Source organism: Vanellus vanellus, assembly GCF_965231255.1.
Source record: "Vanellus vanellus genome assembly, chromosome: 19".
Classification (NCBI taxonomy): domain Eukaryota; kingdom Metazoa; phylum Chordata; class Aves; order Charadriiformes; family Charadriidae; genus Vanellus; species Vanellus vanellus.
In genome coordinates, this window is record NC_138924.1 from 6,449,287 (window position 1) to 6,462,599 (window position 13,313).

At 39.7% G+C, this 13,313-nt stretch overlaps 1 protein-coding gene across 1 annotated transcript in view; it reads left to right on the forward strand.

Moving 5' to 3' along the window:
• The window catches only part of CRCP (CGRP receptor component), a 32,688-nt gene extending 22,980 nt beyond the window's left edge, over positions 1-9,708 (forward strand). Inside the window, exon 6 of the mRNA XM_082492874.1 lies at positions 8,162-9,708. Within this exon, the coding sequence (XP_082349000.1) occupies positions 8,162-8,299 (138 nt within the window). The 3' untranslated portion in view covers positions 8,300-9,708. The remainder of the gene's footprint in view (positions 1-8,161) is intronic.
• The last annotated feature ends 3,605 nt before the right edge of the window (positions 9,709-13,313 follow it).

Below are 13,313 nucleotides of genomic sequence, written 5' to 3' on the forward strand. Positions count from 1 at the left end.
CATCTTTCTTTCAGAGATTCTCCACCTCTCTTTGCTTCATTGTCGCATAATGAAAGTGCCTGATGCAGTCATTAAAGGTTAGTCACAGTGTTGCGACTGAGAATACATTTAACCTGAGTCTTTTTGCTGTTGCTCTGTAATCAAGTACTTCACTTTTTGACAGCTGTGATGTTGTGGTGGTTTTGATGGCAGGGTTTTATGTCATAGTAAAACCAAACACGCCGAAAAGGAGCGAGTAATGACTGATACAGAATTTTGGGCAGTGGTGCAGAATGAGAAATGTATATAAAGACAATTTCTGATGGAAAGTAGCCATTGTCAATCTGTTAAGCACAGTTCTAGTGTAAAGAGGGATTGTCGCTGAGTAGAACTAGTAGTTGGTTATATTCACTGAAATATCTCCTTAGGAATACAAAATCCTGTCATAATAAAGAGATTATTGTAATACGGATATTCTTCTAATAAAGATCTCTTACATTAAGAACATATGTTTACAATCTTATTCTGAAACCAAACTATGTAGTAACAGGATCATATTTTGCTCCAAAAAAAGGGAAGGATTAAAGAGGTACCAGTAGGACTATTTTTTCTTTCATAGCCAAGGAGCAGACAGTGTAATGTGTGTCATAAAAACAAAAACAAAAAACCAAAACCAAACCTGCTTCTAGCTGAGGAATTAATACTGTGTTTTGTGATTGAAGAGATGAGTGTCAATCATCAACCCAACCAAGACCATTAAGGCTTTGTTAGTTTTGCTTAGGAAGTTATTTATAAGCGATGATGTAGAGCCTGTCCCATACTTTTATTAGCTTCATGGGCTTAGACACGGATTTGTTATATTCCCATATAGGCCATATATGGTCTTTTTTTTCCCTTTTCTTCTTTAAATGCTTTCAGGTGACTGTGTGGTTTTGTCTGTCTTTCTCCTCCTCCCCTCGTTATCCTACATAATTCCTCATTATCGTACCTATCCATAAAACATTGAAAATAGCTTTGTTCCTGTGTCATGTTTGAAGTCGAGGAGGCAAGTGTAAGAAATGTGGGCCTTTATATTAGAAGTCAGGTTTCTGTAGAATATCGTACTTTAGATATTCCAAGATTTGTAATGTCAAAGTTAGATAAAACTCATTGCTGAAACTTACAGAATACAGGTACAAGATTTGGGTTCAGTATTGGTCTGTTATTGACACATAACCCTTCTCTAATGATCAAAAGCAACTTGTGAAAAATGTAATATTCATACATTTGGGGACTAGCCTGAATTTGTATTGTCATGGAATTATTTGGGATGCAGTTAATTCTGTTCTGTTGCGATACCCCTGTAATTCCCAGGGCAAAGTTTCTCCAAAACTAGTATTACAGTAAACTAGGTTGACTGGATTGTTAACGCTGTGTTAAATTAAGCTTCCCCAAAATTGCAGTACACTTACTCTTTCATCAAAGCACATCAAAGTCATTTGAGCTCAATAACTGCTAGGAAACTGCAGGCCATTTTTGTTAGTGAGGTACAGACTAGGAGCAATAGCAAGCAAATGATTTTGCTGTTCAGTTGCTGTCCTGAATCATTTTGCTTTCTGGTGAGGACAGGGGAAAGACACTGTAGCAGTGCAGCGTCTTTGAACACAGACAACCTCTATCTTCTCTGAGCATCTTTGAGTGTAAAATAATGCAGAGCCCTGGAGGCTACCAGCATTTTCTTCTTTGATGTCGGTAGGGATAAGATTATCCATATGCAAATTTCATGCAGGCAAGTAAATTCACTGCAGTTGATGGAGGAGAGACAGCCTACAGAGAAGTGAATACTAGGTCTAAAATTGACCTGATTCTCTCTTCACTGAACTTGCCTCTGCCACTCGAAAGCTTTAAGTCACTCCTGAAATTGATATCAGAAATAAAGGATGATGAAAACTTCTGACCACTTCATAGAATGTAGGCAAATCAATCTTATTTTTTAAAAAGCCAGTTTTAAACAAAATGCCAAACAAGCCACACCTCTGTTTCTCGCTTGCTCTAATAGTTTTGATATCTCAAACTTTTATTCAGTGCTGCCTGTCCATGGAATGCAGCCAGATTTACCTGGTAGGCTTTTAACCGCTGATGTGAGGGGATAGTTATATTTACTGCTGCTTGTTCCTTTTTTGCCTTTCCAGCTTTTTGCTTTTTTACTTTCCCTCTATAAAATCCCCTGTCTTTAGTTGTATGCAAACAATAAATCAATTTTGATAAGATTATATTTAAGCTAAAAAGCAAATTTATGTTGTGATCTTTTGATCTCAAGCTCTTTTGTAAGTCTTGGTGCATAAATTGCTGTATTGTTCGTATTTGTCTTTTCCAGACTGTGTGCCAGGATTTATTTTCAAACAACAATAGCAACAAAAGAAGCATGAAATTTTAATTCATATCCCACAGGGTAAAACACTGTACACATTGCAGCTATCTTGACCTCCTGTTTTAATCTTTAACATACATTGTTCCTGGCTCAGTGATTCACAAAGGAGGAAAATAAGACAGTGATGTTGCTCTAACCATGACAGTGGTCCAGCTTTACTTAATGCTGAACCATGATGGGTTTGAAGATTAAGCATCATCTTTTCTAATTAACAAATTGCTCTACATTCTTCTTTCTGAATAGAAAAGTAGATTTTAATTCTGTACTTTTTAAAACTAGATTTCCGTCTCAGAGAGCATTGTACCTCATGATATGTGCTCTGCATAACCAGCCTGGCAGATCGTCTTTTATTGTTAAATAGAAAATAACAATGTAGAGTACTCTTCTGGAAAATGGAAGATGTTAGAGGATTTAAACATTTTATTTTCTCAACAATATATTTTGATTCCCACTTTGCATACTTGGTTAATACTCTCTGAGGGAGATTAATCTAATCACTCAGTCTTTTATTTTATTCCTTTTTTATGCGCTTTTTTTTCTTTTAACATGTTGGTCCCAAAGAATTTCAAATTACTGCTCAAAGGAGGAAATAGCAGTCATTTTCTCATAAAATATGTACCTCCTACACTGGAGTTAAATTATGTGCTTGACAGCTTTGGAAGTGATCAGAACCCCTATTTCCTTTTTTACTGTAGTTTGCTGATTATTTTTTAAATCAAATTTTGAGCTTATTCAAATAAACAATAGCTTTTAACCCACAAATTGTCCTGTTCTGTGATGCTGAGGTTTGTTACCCATCAGATATTACTTATCCTTGAGACAGTTGCTCTGTTCTTTCAGAACTTATTAGGGTTCTTCAGTGGGGCTTTATTTATTCTTCAACATTTGCGGTGTATTGTTGTGTCTCAGGAGGCTAAATGAAATAAACGTTAGCATTGAAGGCTTAAAAGAAGTGCAGTGAGGATGATGAAGTCTTATACTCTGCTTTTACTAGACAAGTATGCATGTGTATGTCTGTGTTCATATTTTGTGCTTACATGTGTACATAGCACTATGAACATACAGATTTGCTCACTTATTTTATGAGTAAACATTTTAAACCTTGAAATTATCTTGATAATCAGGCTAGCTGTTATTTTCAGATTTACCTTCTCAATAAATAAAACCTTTAAAAGCTCCTGAAAATAACTTTCTGCCATCAGCAGGTTTTAGTGTGACTTACTGCTTAATGTAATTATGTTATTACGTTCTGATTTGGTAGTTATGATTGTTTTGTTCCTCTGAGAAATTCATACATAGTGCTCAATTAAAAAAAGCTACTGTTAAAATGTGCGGCTGGGAAAGGCTGCATGGCAGTAACATATTCCACATACACATTTGTTTAATAAGCGTAGCTCTGCTTCCCAGTAGCAGTCGTGTTACTGAGCAAGGCATCTGCCAGTGTTTGATTCTGCAGTTGGCAAGCGATTTGTCTTTTCATGTTCTTGTAGCAAGATTCAGTGATGGATGTTGGATGCGTGTTTCATTTTGCTGTGTTAGAAAGCTCATGCATAGATGTACCTGGAGAGGCAGAAGAGAATTGGCATCCTTTTCTTGATGTAGTCTCCATTTAGTAAATGTTTGCCTAATTTTAAGCTTAAAGTCCAATCGAGGTAGTTGGACCTCTTGAGTACTTTAAATTAAGTCAATACATAAGCTGTGGCTTAACAGTTGTAGGTACACGGTGCATAAGCAGGTGAAAAATTGGTTATTAGACTTCTAAATAGAGTTAGCATTGCTTTCAGAGGTGAGCAGTACAGTAGCTTCAGCTGCCTTCTGAATATTTTGTATATATGCCACAGTTCTGAAGATGTGTCTGTTTTTATGGATACATTTATCAATAAAGAAAGAAGCAACTCTAGGTACTCAGGCTTAAAAAGTATATGCTAGCTGCAGGGGGAACATGGCTCCTTTTTTTAGCTGTAAGAATTTTATACCAATTAAGCTGCCAAATAAAGTTTTCCTGCTTCCTTCCTTGATTCCTTCTTTGGTCGCCCTGTAGATGATACTCTTTAGGGCGCTAGCTGGGTGGGAAATGAAATGTGACGATTGCATACTGTATGCATATATTGCAATGAAAATTTAAAAACTAACTTACTGGTTTGAGTGAAATCAAAGTTATTGTTGAGGCCTGACTTGACTGAATTTATCTTGACCACGTAGTTGCCTTTCATAGATAATACATACTGTATATCTGTATGAATGACATTGATATGCTATGACGTTTGCTACAAAAACACTGTAGTTATTTTGGTATAGTAGAGACTTGAATGCTGAAAAGCATTAATGACTTGGGAATTATTTATTGCAAGGAGCAGTGTAGCTGACATGGCTTACTGCCTTTCTCTTGTGTTCATTTCAAGAAAATCCTTGCTCTCAGCCCTGAGGAGGAGATATGCTTGTCCTGCTGCACATCAGAGTGCTTTTTATCTGTCGGTTGTGTTACTGTGACATCCAATTCTGTTATTTGCGCAAACCCATCAATATTGAAATTGCACAGTTCAACGGAGCTTTAGTTGATGATACCCTACACTTTGCACATGGCATCGTCTGTGAGGATAATCTATTTCCATTTTGGGTGCGTGGCACTGCCAGCATAAACATCTTGCCTCATACACTTATTAAAAACATTTGCATTTTTGTTTTCCTTAGTATAAACTTTGCATTCCTGACTGCTTATGGTTTGAATCTGTTGCTTGAGCAGTTTCATCCAATTGCAAGTTAAAGGTTAGCAAGGCTTTTTGGTAGATATTTTTTCATATATTGGTAAAATTTTTGCTGGAAAGGTAGGTACTTGAATACAATTGTTTCTTTTTGCCTTTTAGGCTTTTTCTCACGTATAGTTTCTCTTCTGAGCATCATAACATTGTTTCCTAGTACTAAAAGTAGCAAAGGTATTTTTTTTTACAGTTGTAAATCAGTAGACTGTGCGAATATCTGTTGAATCTAGAATAAGCCTCTGAGTGACCATCTGTTTCCCTTGATAGCTGTTTTCCTTTAGGGCAGTTTCATTTGTCTCTTTATTTACATGGTCTCTGCTTAATTTTTGAATTTTTCCTTTTGGCATGCTGCTTTTCTGCTTCCTAATTGCTTATGTTTTCATAAGTCGCTGCTTGGGCTTTTTTCCATGCAGAGTGAAAAAAATTGATTTTTAAGCTTATGCTTTTGATCCTTTGAACTTTTGAATAGTATCACAGCAAAACAGTGCTGAAGCATCAACTTGAATAATAAGCTGTCCATCCTGCCAAATGTAGATTTTTGTCTGTCGGTAGTTCCCGGAGTGAGAGCTGGCAGTGAGGGTGCAGGGCTCGGAGGCACTGAGAGGTGAGCCCTTGATGAATTTGCTACACAGTTAAAGCAATTACCACTTGTTCTGGCAGTGACTATGGATCTGTCAGCAGAAGGGAATTTGGAACTATTTTACCCACTCCTCAGTGCAGTGTCCAGCATCTTTCTTTAAAGATGCTTTTCTCAACACTGATGAGACATCAGTTATAGCCCCAAAGCATCTGAAACATGAGACTATTTTCTTTCATCAACTTTCTGGTAAAGTGTGATTTCTTAAACTGCCAGAGCAATCACCAGAGCTCATCTGTCAATGTCCCGAGTCATATCTGCAGTTTGTCAGTCTTGCAGGCTTCCGTGTTCAGCCAGTACAAATGACATCAACATGATTGTTCATATTGGGCGTTGGGGTATTACTCATTTGGCACCGAGGAGCATGTAAGAAGCAGTGATTAGACACTCGCATAAGTACATTCAGCCTTAAATGCAGTTGTGAAGAGTTGATGCTGATCTAGAAATCCCTGTCTATTATCTGTTTAAGTTCTGATCAAATCCTTATGTTTAACTCTGGCTACCTGAAGCAAGCACCAAAAGGAGAAAGTGTTTGGAGAAGAAAGGGAAATGAGATATATAGGGAGGGGTACAATTTAAATGGGGAAGAGGGGCGGACTTCATGTGATCCAATAAATCAAATCTAAACCAGGCAAGGTGCCATTTTCTGAAGATCAGAAAGCAGTGGGATGGTAATGAACGCAGGAAACGTTGGCCACTAAGAGAGAAATCATTCTGCCTTAAGTGATATTACCTGTCCAAAGGATGTGGGCTTTTTCTTTGTATGGCTGCTGCTGCTATGGGGCTGTCACCTTTAAAGTTCAATGTAACAGTAATTAGTAACACTATAATCCAGTCCAAAAACCAGGCTGATAGTCCTCTACAAAACTTAATAGCATAGGTCGTCTGAAGAGTAACGGCTTTGTCAGCAGTATTGGCAGCAAAGAGTGTATGTATGCGCTGTAACATACTTTATTGTATCATGTTGATGCTCCAAGGTACACTAGTCAAGCTGCTGAGATGATCACCTCTGAAATGCATCCAAGCAGGCAATTATCTGGTACCACTTCAGTAGCTGCAGCAGTTGCTTACACAGAAGGATAACATTAGGAGGATTTTTAGCATATTTTAGTGCATAGTGTATAGTATAGCAGCTGGCAGTAATGAGCACCAGGACTGGTTTTCAAGCCAGGGTCCTACAGTTGTTCTGAACTAACCGTACTTGGAAAGCCACTGCACAGAGAATTTCACCCTTTGATCAGGATAGTCCCCAGAAACAGTCATTTGCAAATGGATATTCACTGTCTGCCTTTTGCTACGTGAGTGGATTCTAGCGTGCTCGCTTTCCTCTCATCAAAGGTCTGTGGATAATGGCTGATGAAAGATGATCAGATTGTGCAAAGAGGGCTCACAGGACATTGAAGAGAAAAAAAGTTAATTGAATATACTAGTCTGCTTTTTAGAAGGCAAGATGCATCTGAATAGCTGACAATTTATAGCTAGAACTGATTAAAACTGCGTTGACTTGGAACCATAATTAATATAAATCACTGCTCTTCAAAGGACATTTTAAAGGACTTTGTACAAAAAAGAAAATCTCAAACTCCGCAATCCTAATTGGTTTCATTTGCGTTTGAAGAGCTCTTTTGGCTTGCTTTTCCAGTCCTCTGACAAGCTTTTCCTTTTAACAGCTGCCTATAAATTAGGGCAGTTGTTTTTACTGGTAGCAGCGATATAAGAGTTCCCACAGCTCCACAGTGAGAGTAGGTCCCTAATTAATCTTACGGAATTTTATTGTTGATTCATGACAGCATGTTTTGTGTTGCTTAGAGGTTTTATATGCCTTTATATTCAGGAATATCACAATCTAAGCAAATTCCAATAAAGTATAGCTGCTGTAGGATTAGGTGGTTTCTTTTATGGCCTGGTTACTTCTTGTCTAGGTGCTGGATAAGATACCAAGGTTAGGTAACCACTCTCAGGTTATCTCACTTCGGTTCTCACCTGAAAGAACAGGAACTTAGGAGAAGAGGTGTGGAAGGTAGGTCTGCGTATGAGCGAAATGAAAAGCCTGTCACAAGCTACTGATGAGAGAGGCTTTAGGAGAAACCAGGGAGGAAAGCCTGTTCTGAGCGGGTGTTTTCCTTGTTGTAAAGAAAGCAGGGTCTCGTTATGGAGTGCCAATTGTAGTGGTTAACAATAGAGCTCTTCTTTCTTTTCTTTTTTTTTTTAAATATTGTGAGAGTTCCACTTTGTAAAATGCTTTTGTAATGAGCTCAGATAATGTCTTGCATCCAGTGAGAATAGTATTTCCCAATTAGTTGATTCCTTCTGTTTGGAGCTGAGGAAGGAAGTATGGATTTAATGATTACAATAGATTGTTTTTTTGACCTGCAGATGGTAGAAGAAAGCGAGGAAAGGCTAACAGAAGAGCAGATTGAGTCACTTCTCCAAACGGTCACCAGTATTCTTCCAGGGGATTCAGAAGAACAACTGAGAGACTCGGCAATGGCAACTGAAGACAAAGGTGACTAAGCGTAGGAGGCATCTAGACCAAAGCTGGCAACAATTTTGGCAGAAGAGAATCAGCTAATATTTTTATTTTTTATTTCACTTGGTACCAGTTTAATCTTGTATTGGACATTATTGTAAAATATATTACAATTTTTATTACTCAGAGGTGATGAGGGAACCAATTGTTTACAAGAAAGCATGGAAAAGGACACTATTGTTTTGGCATTTTGTCATAAACAGGGATGGTAGTAACTGGCTTTGTCGTGTAGCAGTCTGAGAAATACGGGGCACAGAATCTGAAGCTTTTGTATTTTTTCCTTTACCCATGTAACAGCTGTACATTTGAATAGGCTTATATACAGCTGGCAATGTTTTAATTATCACAGCAGTACTGTAATTATAATTGCTTTCATATGCTTTTGAATTGCCCAACTGGTTTTGACAATACGGTCTACCATACAAAGCCAACTTTTGGAGCTGTTTGTGAAAAGGGCTGTTTTCAGTGATCAGAACAGAGAGTAATGTACAAGAACTGCTGGGTGTCTGGCCAGAGGATTTCAAGTAGGCTGTTGGTGTCATGGAGGTGAGAGGATCTGTTGGTAGGGTGACTGTTCTCAGGGGTGTCTGACAGTCCCTGCTTGGTAAAAGGGAGATTCGGATCATCAGCTAAATCATCAGCATATTGCCACTGAAATAGCTGAGTTGGACCAGTTTACAGCAGTTGAGGCTCTGGACTCAAATGTTAGGGCTTTTAGTAATACAAACAGAAGAACATTTAGGCATAAGGTGTATATTTTCCCTTTGAGCATTTGTTCCAATATTTATATATAGACAAGTCACAGTCCTGCAAATGTGCTGTGGACCGTGGAATAAATGAATGAGTCAACACTGAAGTGAAGTCCTAATCTGGTTTAGAAGAATGAGAATCTGTCCTGGTTGAAGCGCAGTTTTTTGTGCACTGAGCTTTTGTCTGATTAAAGATTTCAGGATCGAGTATTTAATGTTGAAAGCATTGATGATTATAATAATAAATCTTTTGTGTATATATACATATATATACACTAAGTCATGAGTTACACGTGCCACTGGTTTTATACTGTGACTGCACACCATTCTTTTATAATTATTTTAATACACTGGAAAAAGAAATAAAGTTTGAAGTACATTCTGGGAATTTTGTGGCTTATAGAAAAAGTATAAGACCTTGAATTAGAATCTCTGACTTTTTCCCCTGCTTCTGTCATGGTTTTATTCTGTTTTTTATGCAAAGAATTTACGCGTCCTGAGCTTTAGTTGTGCCATATATGAAAAGGAGTGATAACTTCCTTCTAGCATCTGGGGGTTTTATGATATGCATTTCCGTGGTATTTTAAGCTTCTTTGATGTTTGGAGAGGAAAGGAAATTGTAACAAATATATTTTCCAGTATCTTAAACATAATTTATCTTACATTAAATGCATTCCAAGGCTGAAGACTAAAGGTACATTTTGACTGGGTAAGTACAGTATTAGAGGGGCAAAGTCCTTGGTGGGTTTTGTGATAGATCAATATGTATTTTCTCTCTAAATGGGCAACAAAACAAAAGAGTAGAACATGTCACAGAATGACGTGAAATTAATTTTAAAATTAGCATTTTTACTCTTAGCAGTCACTGGTGTTGTTTGACATGCTGTGGCCTTGGGCTGCAAGTGTTTACTTTTTATCTGTCGTCTTTTCCTAAAATTAAGTTTATTGAAGCATGTTCTAAACTTAAGAAAAGCAGATGGAAGCAGATCACAAGTATCTTCAGCCAGCGAGAATACTTTAACAGATCTCTGAAGTTGTATGTTCCATCTTGGGAATTGCTGGTTTGTTATCATAATGGATTTTTGCCAGCATCCATGTTGTCTCCTGTTGTGTGTGTATTGTACAAGACACAAGAACCCCTTCACTTGCTATTTTATTTAACCTTTTTAGCAAAATCCATTCCAGATGGATACATATATTAAACTTATGCAAACACATGGATAGCTTGTTCAGACTCAATTAAGATACGTAGGCTATAATTTCACTAAAAATGCAATACTAAGTAATGTTTGAAGGTATCTGGGATTTTGACATCTGCGTTACATCAAGAAATCATTTTTAAATCTACTGTCTGTGCTCTCTGACCATGTAAGTACAGGTGAGGAATTACTCTGGCTCTGAGAGCAGGTTTCGCCTTGTGTTGTTTACGCTCGGCTGTGTTCTTTGGAAACCTGAGACTCAGAGATGGTTTATGGAAAGCAAATGTCATCCTGCTTATGTGAGACTATTTTTCCGGTGTCCTGTATATTACATAAATGATGGGCCTGTCTCCCAAGGCTGCTTTCTGTTCTCTTGACTAATGAGTTACCTAACACAATGAATGTGCTCTGATAGTTATTCTGAAGGGGACGAGATGGCTTAAAGAGGGTGGCCCTCGGACGTGTCATGGGTACAAGAAAACAAATGTGTGTACTGGGCACTTAAAAGCTCGGACCGTAATTTGGAGAAGAAAATGGCGGTGTACTTGGCGCTTTCTGAATATTTAAGAAGTGCATCTTATTTTTAGCTTTCCTATTTCATGTGTGTTCCTCACTTTAATTTTGTATCACGTGTTTGGGTCTTGGCAGATTGGAAGCTCCGGTTATGGCAGCTCTTCAGCTCTCGACATGGCTCTGGGAGAACGGGGGACCTAGCTGCCAGAATTCCCCAGAGGTCCCAAGCTGTTTGTGAGGTGTCCTAGCTTTGCTTCTCATAAATTGAAGCCCGAGAAGGACAGCTCTCCTTAGGGTGGTTTGGCAGTCCTCACTGGAGAGGTTTTATTAGCAAGAAGCTTTGTTTTATGGAAAGAGAAGGAGCTGCTGCTGCTACCTGGCTGTGCTTTGGTGCTGGGAAAGGGAAATAGGTGGGTTGGAAACAGTGATGTCCGCAGGGAATTTTATAGAAGGTACGGGAAATCCCTAGTGATGAGCTGAGCAGCTTTAGTGGTGGTCACGCCGTGGCAGGGCTGTGTGTAAGGCTGTTGCCCACCACTGCAATGCAGAATCTGACAAGCTCACCTTTTCTTATGGGGAGCAAAATGTGTTTTGTTTGTCTGTATTTATGTGGTGCATATAGTAGATAAAGGTGTGTAGTCTTAATTAGACAAAGCAAACCAAAAACTTCAAAAGTTTGGAGTTTTGGTTCTCTTCTGAAGCATGTCTTTAAACAAAGTTAAAGTAGTACGTGGAAATGGCATTCAAGCCTAATGCATCAGTATGCTGGAAGGGTTAAATAACATCTACAGTGTCCTGAAGTTTAAAAGTGTTTATACAAATGTTTTTAAAAAGATCCTGTCGTTAAGTGCTGTACGTGACTTTTTACTTAGTAAAATCTCTACCGGTCATAGTCAGTGTATTGCTTCTGAAGTCAGCCAAACCGGGCTGATTTATACCGGTTGCGAATCATACCCTAAAATAATTAACCAGTCACATAATGATACAGCGTCAGGGGTGGATGTCTGCAGCTGCTGTAACCCCAGCAGACCCCTGACACGTGAAGAATAATCAAACTGTCATACCTGAGAAGAAAGAAAGGCGAGAAATTTCACTAGAACATAGCTGAGCTGTCGCAGACTGAAGTCAGTGCGTGCCCTGGGCAAATTCCTGCTGCTCCCAGAGCCACCTTGGAGGTCGTGCTCAGAGGGAGCGGGGTGAGCTCCAGCCTGCCTGATTTGTACCTTGCTCTTCATCCCGTTGGGAATATGTGTTTCTCCCAACTGATAGTTAAAGGGGAAGACCCGGTTGACCCTGCTTTGAGCAGGGCAGGTTGGACGAGGTGATCTCCAGAGCTCCCGTCCAACCTCAATGTTTCTGTCACTCTGCTTTCCCTTCCTCCCGCTACGGACTAGGGATGTTTTCATTTGCTCGCTCAGCGAGAGGCAAAGGCAGCTCTCGTCAGGAGCTGAGACTCAGCGAGTTGGGGGTTTCTCCCTTGTGCCCCTTTCTGTCCGTGCCTGGTGCAGCGTGGCCCTTTTGCCGGTGGGCGCTTGGGGCTCTGGCACGAGGCAAATACTTTATTTCTGGGATGTTGACAGAGAGAGAAGGGGACAGCCTTGCAAGGATCTGGCAGGATTGTGTGTCGTGCCTGTGGTTTCATCAGTTGTTTGAGCCTGAAATGGCAGTTTGTGAAGTTGCTTGGCATTAGCAGTGCGTCCTTCGGCGCGGTGCAGCTACGGCAGTGCCTGGGGTCTGTTCCAGAGAGGGCTCCTCTGGTATGAAGGACGTGTCCCGGGATGCTGCTGGGATTAGGATGGGGTTTCAGTGTGATCTTCATCACAGTTTTCTCATGAGTTTCGCTTAATGTTACTCCATGGGCCAAATTAATCCGTAGTGCCTCGCACTGCTTTAAATTTGGGCTGAAATACAGAATCTTCACTCATTCACACCGGCTGTGCTCGGCCCCTCCGGGTGAAGCTGTGCGTCAATTAACCCAACCCAAATCGGGATTATTCTGGATCCCGGTTTTGAAACACACACGTTTTTCTGTATTGCATTTTCTATGACTAAACTTTTTGTTGCCTCTGCATCCGGGGGGTGGCAGCTCTTTGCCACGGCAGTGTGCGAACAGCTCATTCTGTATCCTGGAAAATGTTTTGCTTCCTGGGCATGAAATCCACTTCCCTGTGCTCGGGCTTCGCGAGCATCGCTCTCGACTGGGAGCTGCTGCTGTTTGAGTGGCTTCTGAAATGCTTTGGGCTTTTGGTAAGCAGAAGAGGAGTCGGGGGCACCCATGTACACCTCGGCCTGGCCCAGATGGGGCTTTTCCCACTTTTCTTTCTTCATTTTCCACCTGGTACCCATAACCAGCCTGTTCCTGGTACCAGCTCCCAGAGCAAAGGGGGTGTCAGGCTGTTTCTAAAGACATACAGCGGAAGGAGCATGAAGAAGATGTTTTGTGCCTGAAAACTTGTCTGTTTTTTTTGCAATTGCACCGATTGGTCTAAATAACAGCTAGTGTCTCGCCTTGTGAGCTTTGCCTCACTGATAAGAAC